At 46.4% G+C, this 13101-nt stretch overlaps 1 protein-coding gene across 1 annotated transcript; it reads right to left on the bottom strand.

Moving 5' to 3' along the window:
• Positions 317-13088, bottom strand: WDR83OS (WD repeat domain 83 opposite strand). Its single transcript, XM_005682290.3, has 4 exons — positions 12960-13088; positions 1285-1390; positions 820-917; positions 317-722 (listed from the first exon to the last, which is right to left on the bottom strand). The coding sequence occupies exons 1-4, from the start codon at positions 13007-13009 to the stop codon at positions 656-658; spliced, it is 321 nt and encodes a 106-aa protein (XP_005682347.1). The 5' UTR covers positions 13010-13088; the 3' UTR covers positions 317-655.

The raw sequence follows: 13101 nt of genomic DNA, 5'->3' as shown, positions 1-13101 counted from the left end.
CCTGACAGGTAAGGGAAGAACTGCCTACCTTCCCCAGTCCCTACCAGTCCATCCGATGTCCTGACATTACCCTCACACATTTGAGAAAACCAAAGCCCAGATTCCTGAGATCAGCAGAGCTATCTTCTGCGTTGTCAGAGGACAGAGATCACTGTTTAGTCTCTGGCAGCTGGCTTAAGGCATGAGTCTTGCGAAATAAGCAAATGAACTAACCAAAAGGCTCCAGACTGGGGCCCCACCCCAGGCCTGACAGAGTGGGAAGGTGGAGCCCTTCCCTCTATTAGGACAAACAGCCACCATGCACAGGAGAGAGGGGTCGCAGAGAACAGCCAGAATGCAAAACTTTATTAACGGGTTTCAACAAGAAAATGAGTGGGTACACCTAGAAACATGGACAGCGTCTCCCCTGGGAGCAGGCAGGGTAGGAAAAGAAGGTGGGGTGGACGGTTAGGCCGAGGGGATTCCTCTCTCTGCTCCAGCAGCCGTGAGATCCCAGGGTCAGGGCCGGGTTCCCTCCGTCCAGCTGCAGACCCAGAGACTGCCTCGCCCAGGGAAGCCCAGCACCGCAGCTGATGGCAGGAGGCTGAGCAGCCACGGGTGAGGCCTAGGGCAAGGTGGCTAGAGAGGCCCAAGACGTGACCCCTCTAGGCTGACATCACCAGGGGGGCGTCATAGGCTGAGGGTTCTGCAGATATGACATCACCACGGCAGAGATGGATAGCCTGAGATAGGAGAGAGGTGTCAGTCCAGAATGGAGAAGGGGGGGGGGTCCTCCCTCCCCTCCCCCAGGAGTCCCTCCCTCCCCAGCCCCAGCCTCACATGAAGCTACTCATCATCTGCTTCGTGTCCTCAGAACTCCGGGAGTTGGCAAAGCTGATGAAGGAGCAGTAGACAGCAACCCAAGCGCACCACTTCAGCTTGAAGAGGGGGGTGGACGGGCAGGGTTAGGTCAGTGAGAGGCACCCCAGTGAGCCATTCCCCCACCAGTTCCAATCCCAGTTTCACCTGGTGCAGCTCCAGCCTTGATCCCCAGGAGTCCCTGTCTCAGCCTCCCAAAGTTAACTCTAGGTACCCAAGTTCTGGTCCTAATCCCTGAACTGCATCTCTGACCATGTTCCCTCAAGCCTAAGAAGCCTGGTCCTTAACATCCCCCATCACCCTAAGGACCCCACCAAGTTGCCTTAAAGACTCAGACCAACGTCCAATGTGCCCACCCTGACCCGGACCTCTGGCTTCACAACAGCTCTGATTTTCTCCACTTATCATTACCCCAGCCCTGCCCACCTTGAGCATGAGGCCGCACATGCTGAAGATCATGCCGAGCAGGTTCATGTAGTCTGGTGTCGGATCATCCAGGGCTGGGTTACACTCGCTCGGTGGGGGCTTGTACCTGCGGCAGGCTCAGGGTCAGAGGCACTCGACTTCTGCCCCTAGGGTGGGCAGATGCTTCCCTGGGCCTCCAACCCACCATCTGAGACCCATCCCCATTGTTAAAAATAAAACCACAGGTCCAAAACGGAGTCATTTATGCTAGGCCGTGCCACTAAACTGGGGCTTACTACCTGGCCTGAATGGAGCGTCAGCCTCCTCCAGAAACATAGTCTCTGACATTGTAGTCATCCTTTTTTCTGTTTATGACTTCCCTGTTCTACCTTTAAAAACCTTTCCGTTTCTATAGCCCTTTAATGCTCCTCTCTACTTGTTAGACGAGATGTTGCCAGATTCATGAATCCTTCAATAAAGCCAATTAGACCTTTAGAATTTACTCAGGTGAATTTTGTTTTTCAAGAGGTTTGGTAGCAGCAACAGGATCCAAAGTGAACCTCTGACATTCAGGGACAACAAGGAACACAAGGAGGGGTACCCGTGAATCCCCTTCTGAGTTCACTGTCTTTCTCGCTGGATCTGGAGGCCATGGGTAAGTTCCTCTCAGTTCTGAGCTCTGCTCTCTTTGTGTCATGCTCCCGACCTAATTGGCTTTCTGGCCAGTTCCTCATTTGTCTGGAATCACTAGTTCCATGCTGGGAGCTGCTGGTGGTTCTGACTACAGTTCCTCATTTGGCTGGAAACCCCAGGCCCTTGGTTCTGTTCCCAGATTCCTTGTTGGGACGTGCTGGCAGTTTGGTCTGCAGTTCCCCAGTTGTTTGGTATCAGTCCACAGTCCCCATGTAGGGTCCACTCCTGGTTCAAGCCTTTCTCCAGGCCCAGGTTCCACGTAGGCAGTCAGTGATGGTGTGCACAGGGCCTTTTTCTTGGCCAGGCCACAGTAACTGGTTATGACTGGAGTGTTACAGTATTCATGTCTGTCTGTCTTCATTTGTGTAGATAAAGGCCAGCCAAGAGAGATGGGAGTATCTCTGACCCCACCATGTCTTTTAATGAGTCTACCCGTTGGCACACCTGCTTATTTTTATGACCAAGAACTGTAATCTCAGAAGCTGTAAATATCTACAAAAATGACAAAGTATGACTAAAAACAACCTAGAATTACAATGGGTGTCGCGGGGAAGGCTTCCCTGAGACAAGACTGCCCTTGAAAGTGAGGGTTTCAGGACTTCCCTGGGGGTCCAGTGGTTTAAGTCTCCAAGCTTCCACTGCAGGGGTCTCGGGTTCTATCCCTGGTTGGCGAACTAAGAGCCTGCATTCCGTGGGGCACAGCAAAAAAAAAAAATCCTCAACCAGACAAAGCTTGCAAAACAGCAACTGTACTTCCCTGACAGCGCAGTGGGTAAGAACCCACCCATCAATGCAAAGAACATGGGTTCCATCTCTGGTCTGGGAAGATTCCACGTGCTGGGGAGCAACTAAGCCTGTGTACCACAACCTCTGAGCACCAAGCCTGCGTGCTGCAACTACTGAAGCCCATATGCCTAGAGCCTGTGCTCCGCAACAAGGGAAGCCACTGCAACGAGAAGTCTGCAAAGAGTAGCCCCTGCTCACTGCAACTAGTGAAAGCCTGCACAAAGCAACGAAGACCCAACACAACCATAAATAAATAAAACTTTTTTTAAAAAGCAACAGACCTTTTATAAACCGTTCCTAGAATCTTCCCTACCCCTACTGACTGGTCTGTTACTCAAACATGCAAAACAAAGAAAGATGAATCTGACTGACTTTAAGACACGCTTGCTTGGAAGCCCTCCTCCTATGGTGTCTGGGTTCCATGTGATAGTCACCTAACCGGCTCTAGTGGCCCATTTGCTCACAGAGTATCTCCTGTGGATAAAAACACAGAAGAGAGGATAGGAGACCACCAGGCTGATGGAGCCAATGACCACAGCTGAGCACTTTGAAACGACCTTAGAGTAAGACCACAAGCAAAAATTCTCCAAGTTGTTGGTCTTACAGTTACAACAGCCCCAAGACCAGAGAGCTAAAATAATGCCCTCCTAGGGGTCCACCCACAAAACGCTGGCCCAAGGACCAATGTCTTGAAAGTAATCAACTGGGACACTGGAAAAAAGATTGTCCTCAAAGGTCTTATGCAAATTCTTCAACTCGAGTGCCCCCATATCTATCTACTCAGTATTCCAAGGGATTCTCTGGTAAGCGCTTATCTGTAATCCCCTAAAACAGCCAAAGTGAAGTCGCTCAGTCGTGTCCGACTCTTTGCGACCCCATGGACTGTACCCTACCAGGCTCCTCTGTCCATGGGATTTTCTCCACAATAGTACTGGAGTGGATTGCCATTTCCTTCTCCAGGAGATCTTCCCAAACCAGGGATTAAACCCTGGTCTCCCGCATTGTAGACAGACACTCAAGGGGAAAATAAAATTAAATCTAATGGGAAACCTTGCCAAATTCTCGGTGATACTTCTTGTTGTTTTCAGTTCTGTGACTCTGTCAGACCTCATCTCTGAATGCACCTGCCTCACACCGCTTGTTCCCTCTTCAGCAGGAATTCTCAAGATTGTAGGCCTTCCTTTGGTCCCTCACAGCCAAGCTATGTGCTAAGACCCTCAGGTGTTTTCCTGAGATGGTGTTGTTCAGTCACTAAGTCTTGTCTGACTCCTTGTGACCTCATGGACTGCAGCATACCAGCCTCACTTGTCCTTCACTATGACCCAGTTTACTCAAATCCATGTCCATTGAGTCGGTGATGCTATCTAACCATCTCATCCTCTGCCACCCTCTTCTTTTGCCTTCAACTTTTCCAATGAGTTGGCTCTTTGCATCAGGTGGCCAAAGGAATGGAGCTTCAGCAACAGTCCTTCCAATGAATTCAGGGTTGATCTCCTTTGGGATTGACTGGTTTGATCTCCGTGCAGTCTGGAGCTGTTTTCACTCCATTCCCTTAGGATGACAACTGCCTCAGAGTGTAAAAGAGGTTTCCTAACTGGAAGAATCTAACAAAAGTTCAGAGAGAATTTCTACCTCAACCAATACAAATGACTCTGGGACTTCTGACTGAAAAACATTTTTTTTTCACTATGTGACATAGCCCCAGTCAATCTATTTAGGTAGAGCTCTCCTTTCTAAGTTAAAAGGGCTAAGACATTTTGTTTCCAATGGGGACTTCCCCTTGAAATTTCCTGACCAACGTGAACAGCATCTTTTATGTTCTTACAATCTGTCCTTGACAGAGAGGAGGAAGAATTCCAACAAAAGCCCCTGAATTTAATTGAGGTATCTCAAAATCTCTGGGTTCTTTCTTTCTTTCTTTTGGGCTGCACCAGATCTTCACTGCTGCGCATGAGCTTTCTCTAGCTGCAGCAAGACTACTCTCTAGTTTCGGTGGCTTCTCTTGTTGCAGAGCGCAGGCTCTACAGCTCCAGCTCGATAGTTGCGGTGCACAGGCTTAGTTGCCCTGTGGCATTCGGAATCTTCCTGGACCAGGACTTGAAATCCTGGACCACCAGAGAAATCTTCTGTGCGTTATTTCTAATATTGACATTGGAAGAATAAAAAATACAGAGCTTATAAAGATTCAGAGACACATAACTAAACCTCTCCCTCAATTACATCAATATCCTCTGAAGCCTAAAGCCACACAAAGCCGCACATCCACAACAGAAGACCTAATGTCCCAGGAGTAATTAGGCACGCCCTATAGTAGCCACCACAACGTGCAAATCCGGCCAGTCTGGAAACCTAGTGGGTGAGGATGGTGATTTGTCCATAACTTAAGAGCTTCCCCCCACTCCAGCCCCAGGGGAAGGTTTCTTTTGTTTTCTTTTTTTTTTTTTAATTTTTATAGGGACTATAGTTGATTTACAATGCTGTGTTATTTCAGGTGTACAGCAAAGTGAATCCGTTATACATGTTCATATATCCACTCTTCTTTCGATTCTTTTCCCATATAAGTCTTTACAGAGCACTGAGTAGAATTTCCTGGGCTACACAGTAGGTCCTTCTTAGTTATGTTTTATATATAGCAGTGTGTATGTGTCAGTCCCAATCTCCTGATGTATCCCTTCCCTCAGGAGCTTCTGCAGGCTCAGCAGTAAAAAAATTCACCTGCAATGCAGGAGACCCAGGTTCAATCCCTGGGTCGGGAAGGCAATGGCAACCCACTCCAGCACTCTTGCCTGGGAAACCCCATGGACAGAGAAGTCTAGCAAGCTACAGTCCATGGGGTCACAAGGAGTTGGACCAGACTGAGTAACTAAACAACAACCAGGACTCAAGGGTTATTAGCAAAGTTATTTCCCCCTTCCCAGTTAGCCCAAACCTGGAACACCATTTTGTCATAAATTCCAGCAGGCCCAAAACACTGTTGTGGATCTTTTTCAGCCTTTTGCAGTATCCCTATAGATTCCAACAGGTGAAAGTCCATCTGCCTTAACTTGGAACAATCAGCAGTAAGCCTGGACACTCGTGCCTCAGGGGTTCACTGATTTCTCCCAAGTGCTCCGTCAAGATGTAAGAACCCACCAGTCCCCAGGAAATGAGCTCTTTCACAACAGGTGGATGACTGCTTGCTGTGCTCAGTAACCAAAGAGGCATCCATAAAAGATTCCATTTATCTGCTGAAAAGTGATGGAAGAACTTTTCACATACTGTGGTATGGAGAAGTCAGCCTAGCAAAGACATGACTGGGCTTAAACTTTATGCTCATTAGAAGAGACAGTCTTGTGGCCTCTCAGATAGACATCTGCTTTAACTGTTAAACAGACCAAAAAAAAAAAAAAAATGCAGTTATCAGACCGTGCAAAATGTCCACTTTGAAGAGGGGATAAATGTTCTTTCACCTTATCCCCACAATACCAATGTACCAATTCCTTTGAATATGAGGTTCTCTTCCCTGACCTAAGTTCATGCTGTCTTACTGTGTATGTGCTAATCTGTCTTTTGAAGCCCTGAAACAATGAACCCACTGTATCTGATGTTTGTTCTTTGTTCGGACAAGACAGAACTGTGCTTCAGGCATCCAAATGGAGCCAGGTGGCCACGTTAATGCATCAGTGAGGACTTGAGTTTTCTGAACTGAATCAAACTGAACCACGCCACCAGCTATTCTCAAGACAGTATCTGCTAGCAGCTGCTAACTGCAACCTTATGGTCTCAACATCTCCCCTTGTAACTACACAGTCATTTCAGACACCAATGAATCCTTGCTTAACAAGCACCCTTATATCTTGCCAGCTCTAATTATATTCCTTTTTTTTTAGACCATACCTGCAGGCATGCAGAACTTCCCTGACCAGGGATAGAACCCATGCCCGCTACAGTGTAAGCACAGTCTTAACCACTGGACCACCAGGGAGGTTCCAATTATAATTCTTGACAAACAAGTCATGTAACTGCAGTTTTTGCCTGAATAGGCCCTCTGCCATACTGCAGTCCAGCAAAACACAATTCAAGTGCTTTTGAATCTGTGTTTCCTGGGCCATAGGCCTCTGTTTGGCTTAGATAAAATTCTTATTATAGGTTGGTTATTATTTCAGTTGACAAAAGGAACATAAACTCTCCAAGGGAAAATTAACAATTATCTGTAGATAACGTTCATTACCTAGTGCTGAAGGAACCCAGCTATCTCCAACAAGGATTAGGCTAATCCAAGAATTTCCTAGGCCTACAACTAAGTGACAGCTATGTGGATTTCTAGACTTGATTGGCTACTGTAGACTATGGGCTCCTAATTTTTCTCTATTCGTTTCCCCACCCAATGACCTTACTAAACTTCTAGTCCCTGAGCCCCTTTCTAGGGAAGATAAACATAAGTAGGCTTTTCTGAAGAGTAAACGAAGTGCTATAAAAACCACCAGCCCTAGACCTACCTAATTATTCAAGACCTTTCACTTTATTGTGCATGAAATAACCAAGCCCTGGGAATGCTCACACAAGAGCGTAGCAATAAACACAGCTTGTTTCTTATCACAGCATTTAACTGGATTCAGTTGCCAGTGCCTATACCAACTGTCTTGGGTTACAGCTGCAACTACAAAGTTAGTAAAAGCTTCAGCAGATCTAATCTGAGGTAACAGCATTTATTTATAGACTCCTCACACAGTCCAACGGAGAAGGTGATGGCACCGCACTCCAGTACTCTTGCCTGGAAAATCTCATGGACAGAGGAGCCTGGTAGGCTGCGGTCCATGGGGTCGCGAAGAGTTGGACACGACTGAGAGACTTCCCTTTCACTTTTCACTTTCATGCACTGGAGAAGGAAATGGCAACCCACTCCAGTGTTCTTGCCTGGAGAATCCCAGGGACGGGGAAGCCTGATGGGCTGCCGTCTATGGGGTCACACAGAGTTGGACACGACTGAAGTGACTTAGCAGCAGCAGCACGCTGTCCAAAATCTTAACTCTTGGGACTTCTCTGGTGATCCAGTACGACTCTGTGGGCCCACTGCCAGCAGCCTGGGTTCAATCCTTGGTCAAGGAACTAGATCCCACATGCCAAAACTAAAAGATCCTGTATGCTGCAACTAAGACCTGGAGTAGCCAAATAAATAAGTAAATAAATAAATATATGCAGAGGGGGCATCTCCTGGTCTCCCAAATGTATTAAAAAGGCAAACAAACAAAAAACCGGTCTTCTTAACTCTGAACTGACTCAACATTTCTCTGCCAGCATATTAACCTTCTATGAGATCCTTTTGCTTCCTCCACTTACGCAACATGCTAAATGTTGCAACGCCTTTAACTTGCTACATCACTACCCCTACTGACAAAGATGAGCCTCTTAACTGTCAGGTAAGAACATCCTGATATAATCTTATTTGCTGATGATCCAGGGCAGCCAAAAATATAAATTTGAAAAAAAAAAATTTTTTTTTTTAAGGCAACAAGTAAACTACTGTCTTCTGTCTGAAGGTGAGAAATTACCTGTCATTAAAATTGAGACTCACACTAAAAGGACTGAACCAGAGTTCAGGAAATGCCCTAGTTACGTTTCATGCAAAGACAGCAGCAACGGAATCTATAAATATCATGGCATTGAGAATTCCCTGGCGACCCAGTGGTTAAGACTCGGCACTTTCCCTGTGGTGACCTGGGTTCAATCCCTGGTTGGGGAACTAAGATCTGGCTTCTAGAGCAGGAAAAATAAATAAATATTATGGCACAGATGGATGAAGACCATTCTGCCTCAGCAAAACATGACCTCTCATTGCCAGACCCTGGCCATCTTGATGCCCTGGTAACATCAGTCTGTTCCTGAACAGAGAAATTAAGATGGGCAAACAATGGTTGTAAATTAGATAAACATTCAGGGCTATGGGAAACCCAAGATGGCCACGTGGTTCTTCCCAGCTCCCTGACAAATCTCATTTTCCAGTTTTTGCATTCCTTCACCCATCATAGTGCATTTTAAGATGACTCAAATGACGAATAGACATGGGTGGGGAGAGAAGATCACAAAAGCAGTTTACCACCAATGTCTGACCTGTCAGGTCTGTAATCCTGGAAAAACTGTTTTCCCAGAAGCCTCAGACCTCCCCCTACCCCGGACCTTCTGAGCACTTACTGCTGGACTTTATCCAACCACCACCCAGTATGGGTTATCTTGTCACTCTACACATGCTTTCCTAATGGGCTGAAGTCTTCCCTTGCCCCAAGGCTAATGCCCTCACAACAAGGAAACTGTTAGAAGATGTGGTTCCAACTCGAGCTCTACCTTCCACAATCTTCAGGAACCGAGGCACCCACTTCACTGGGCAAATCGTACAGGCCTTAATGAAACCTTGCAGACTCCTTGGAATTATCACTCTCCTTTTCACTTATCATCAGGCAAGGTAGAAAGAACTAAGGGAATCCTCGAAAACCTCTAAACTGCTTCAACTACTGAACTCCCTTGGCCTAAGGTATTGCCTCTGGCCATGCCAGCTGTTCCCAGTACCCTCTCTGAAAACACACACTCACTCCACATGGAACAGTCACCAGTAGACCAATGTCCATTGATGTACAACTTTCTGCTGATCCCTTGCTATCTAACATTAATAGGACCAGCTACTATAAGTCTTTCATGTCTTATGCTATCATTAACAGGTTTAAGAAGCCCTGCCAGATCCAAACTCAAAGGATCCTGTTGGTAACAGGGAGCCTGCTAACTGGGTATTCTGAAAACATCATCAGAGGAAGACAGCCCTCAAGCCCCATGGGAAGGGACCTTACCAAGTGCTCCTGACCACTGACAAAGACTGTGAAACGAGAAGACACTGAGCCTTGGGTACACATCCCACAGCTAAGGAAAGCTCCGCCAGACATTCAGTCCTAAACAGACGCTGGAGACCTCTGCGTCAAACTGACGAGGAACAGAATAGTTGGCGTCAAGGTGGACTGCTTCTGTCCCAGATATCGGATCAAGACCATACGTTAACTAGACTGAAACCCTTCCTCCTTTTTCTTTTTTTACTCTGGTTTTCACCTGCAAAGATGATGTTCTCACCCTTATCTCCCAGGCCATTGCTGAGGAAAGTAAGCTTTTAGACCGCTGGATTTGCTATTAAATATTCCAATCTGGGGGCTTCCCTGGTGGCTCAGTGGTAAAGAATCCACCTGCCAATGCGGGGCACACAGGTCCAATTCCTGATCCAGGAAGATCTGCACACGCCACAGAGCAGCTAAGCCCATGGACCACAATTAATGAGCCTGGGCTCTAGAGCCCAGGAACCCCAACTACTTAAGTCCGCATGCCTAGAGCCTGTGCTTTGCAACAGGAAAAGTCACTGCAATGAAAAGCCCTCGCACTGCAACCAAGAGGAGCCCCCACTTGCGGCAACTAGAGAAAAGCCCACACAGCAACAAAGACCCAGCACAGCCACAAATAAATAAATAAATAAATAAATATTCCAGTCTGAGACTTCCCTGGCAGTCCAGTGGTTAAGACTGTGCTACCAATGAGAGGAGCAGTGGGTTCGATCTCTGGCTGGGAAACTAAGATCTCGCATGCCATATTGCACAGTCAAAAACAAAAAAACTCCAATCTATCCATGATGCTAGAGACCTCCTGGTCCTCCTTGTGACCAGCTTTTCCTTCTATTCTCAATGTCACAGGAAACTACAATCAAACCCCCTTAAAATTTCTTATGCAATTCTACTTTCACAGCCAGAACAACCTATACCTTGTTTTTTCCTTTCTCCCATCATAACCGTACATACTCAATTAGACACAATTAACTGGTAAATCTCACTGCACTTGCAACCCACATTCTCATGATAATCTAGATCAGATCTGCCCCCACTCACTAAGAGCTCTCACCAACTGCACCTATCTTTGCAAGGTGTTCGGAGCAACACTATATTTCAGGCTGGGAGAATCTATTCCCAAATGTGCTGAAAACCTGACTGACATCTGGCTTGAATGGGTAAATGCAGTAATCCTTGTGAATGAATCCATTAACAGTACCCCACTAATGGAAATGGTCTGTGCCCCCATAGTGTCTGTCTTTGTCCATAATGGTTATCATTCTCCTTCAGCCTCTGAATGCCTAGACAGCCAGTGCACAGAGGGCAATGTCCCTTAGGTTATTGAACTGGGCTCCTAACTTTCCACAAGGGAACTAAGACACCTCATTGGTCAAGTCCCCTGGATTTACATCATGAAGTTAAAAAGAATGATGAGGATTTCGTGACTCAGGATTTGTGTCCTTTGGCACGGCCATCAGCCCAGGAAAGATCCTTAGATTCTCTGGCCAAAGTTGTTCTTTTATAACAGAACAGCCCTTAATTAGAGGCTTACCTGGTAGCTCAGACAGTAAAGAATCTGCCTGCAACGCAGGAGACCCAGTTCAATTCCTGGGTCGGGAAGATCCCCTGGAGAAGAGAATGGCAACCCATTCCAGTATTCTTGCCTCAAGAATTCCATGGACAGACCATGGGGTCACAAAGAGTCAGACACAACTGAGCAACTAACACACAGTCTTTGTTTATCTTTTAGCTGAGCAAGGAGCGCCTATGCTGTGGTCAACACCAGCTGCTACACTGGATTACTCCTTCTGGGGAAGCTGAAACTCAATTACATAAGATCACTGAGCAAGCCAGCTGGCGTAAGAAGGTAACTCCTTCAAGGGGAATTTTTTCTTTTCTAAACCAGGGATTAAACCCCTGCTCACTGCACTGGTAGCACCAAGTCCTAACCAGCGCACCACCAGGGAAGTCCCAGTGGGAACTTCCTTTCATGTATTTGATTTTGCCTGGTTTTAATCCTAGAGAGCATGGCTCCAAAGTGCACTCCAAACTTTGCTAATTATCCTGCTTATTATAATCATAATAATCTCCCTAATGCACTGCATTAGGCAGCATATTAAAAAGCAGAGACATTACTTTTTCAACAGAGGTCCAGCAAATTAATGGTTTACTTCTAGTCAAAGCTATGGTTTTTCCAGTAATCATGTATGGATGTGAGAGTTGGACCATAAAGAAAGGTGAGAGCCAAAGAACTGATGCTTTTGAACTCTGGTGTTGGAGAAGACTCTTGAGAGCCCCTTGGACTGTAAGGAGATCCAACCAGTCCATCCTAAAGGAAATCAGTCCTGAATATTCATTGGAAGGACTGGTGCTAAAGCTGAAACTCCAATACTTTGGCCACCTGATGCAAAGAACTGACTCACTGGACAAGACCCTGATGGTAAGAAAGACTGAAGGCGGGAGGAGAAGGGGACGACAGAAGGTGAAATAGTTGGATGACATCACCGACTGGATGGACTGTGAGTTTGAGCAGGCTCTGGGAGTTGGTGATGGACAGGGAAGCCTGGTGTGTTGCAACCCATGAGGTCACAGAGTTGGACACGACTGAGCAACTGAACTGAATGCACTGTATTCTCCCAAAAGCTTTAAATGCATAATCACAGCAACTAATCATCAAGCAAAAGATCTCCCTATGACTAGAACATCAGAAAAATAAGAGAATAACCAACTCAGAGACTGTGAACCTGAAGCCAGCAAGGACCTGTGACTATCACAGGGGTTAACTATGGATAGCATGCAAAAGAACAACAAAAACGAAGAGAACCTCAGAGTAGCAGCTGAGAGTGGCGCTCATGCCTTAAGTTTTGATCACATCTCTCAGTTAGAGAGACTCTGATTGGGAGGGGGGAGGGGGGAAGAGAGGGAAGATCGTTAAAAAGAATACCACAGGTCCAAAAATTTGTACTTGGCCAAGCTACCAAATCGGGGCTTAATATCTAACCTAATAGAAGCTTCAACTTCCTCCAGAAATGCAGTCTTAATCGGTCAGTCACGAATTTTCTGGTCAGCACCAATGAGGCAGTCACTTAGGTTCTCTCCCCTCTCCATCCTTCAAAAGGAAAATGAGGTAACCTCCACCTAATAAGACCCTTTTCTCCCCAAAAGGAAACTAATATAATCTGAAATCATCCTTTTTTCTGTTTATGACTTCCTTGTCCTGCCTTTAAATAACCTTTTCCTTTCTGTAGCTCTTTAGCGCTTCCCTCTACTTGCTAGATGGGATGTTGTCCAATTTATGATTCATTTGGTAAAGCCAATTATATCATTTAAGTTTACAGCTGAATCTTTTTCTTTTTTTAACACCATGACAACTAGGAGCCTCACCTCAGCACTTTGTTGGGCCTCCGTGGGTCCGACATATTGTTCGCGGACATAGCGAGTCAGAAGTCGCGCCTCTTCCGCTGCGGGAATCGCAGCTTCCGGCAGCTTCCAGCTTGGAAACACAGGAAAGTTTTTAGAGTAACAC

The sequence above is a fragment of the Capra hircus genome, chromosome 7 (genome assembly GCF_001704415.2).
Source record: "Capra hircus breed San Clemente chromosome 7, ASM170441v1, whole genome shotgun sequence".
NCBI lineage: Eukaryota > Metazoa > Chordata > Mammalia > Artiodactyla > Bovidae > Capra > Capra hircus.
Note: the sequence above shows the minus strand (reverse complement) of the source record. Positions and strands in the feature narration are given on the sequence as shown.

Bases quoted from the DNA above. Each gene is read 5' to 3' on its own strand.
- WDR83OS (XM_005682290.3), bottom strand. From the start codon at position 13,009: ATGTCCGCGAACAATATGTCGGACCCACGGAGGCCCAACAAAGTGCTG. The intron at 1,391-12,959 runs GTGAGGCTCCTA...AGCCTGCCGCAG, and splicing joins AGGCCCAACAAAGTGCTGAG to GTACAAGCCCCCACCGAGCG. The intron at 723-819 runs GTGAGGCTGGGG...CTCCTATCTCAG, and splicing joins CAGATGATGAGTAGCTTCAT to GCTATCCATCTCTGCCGTGG.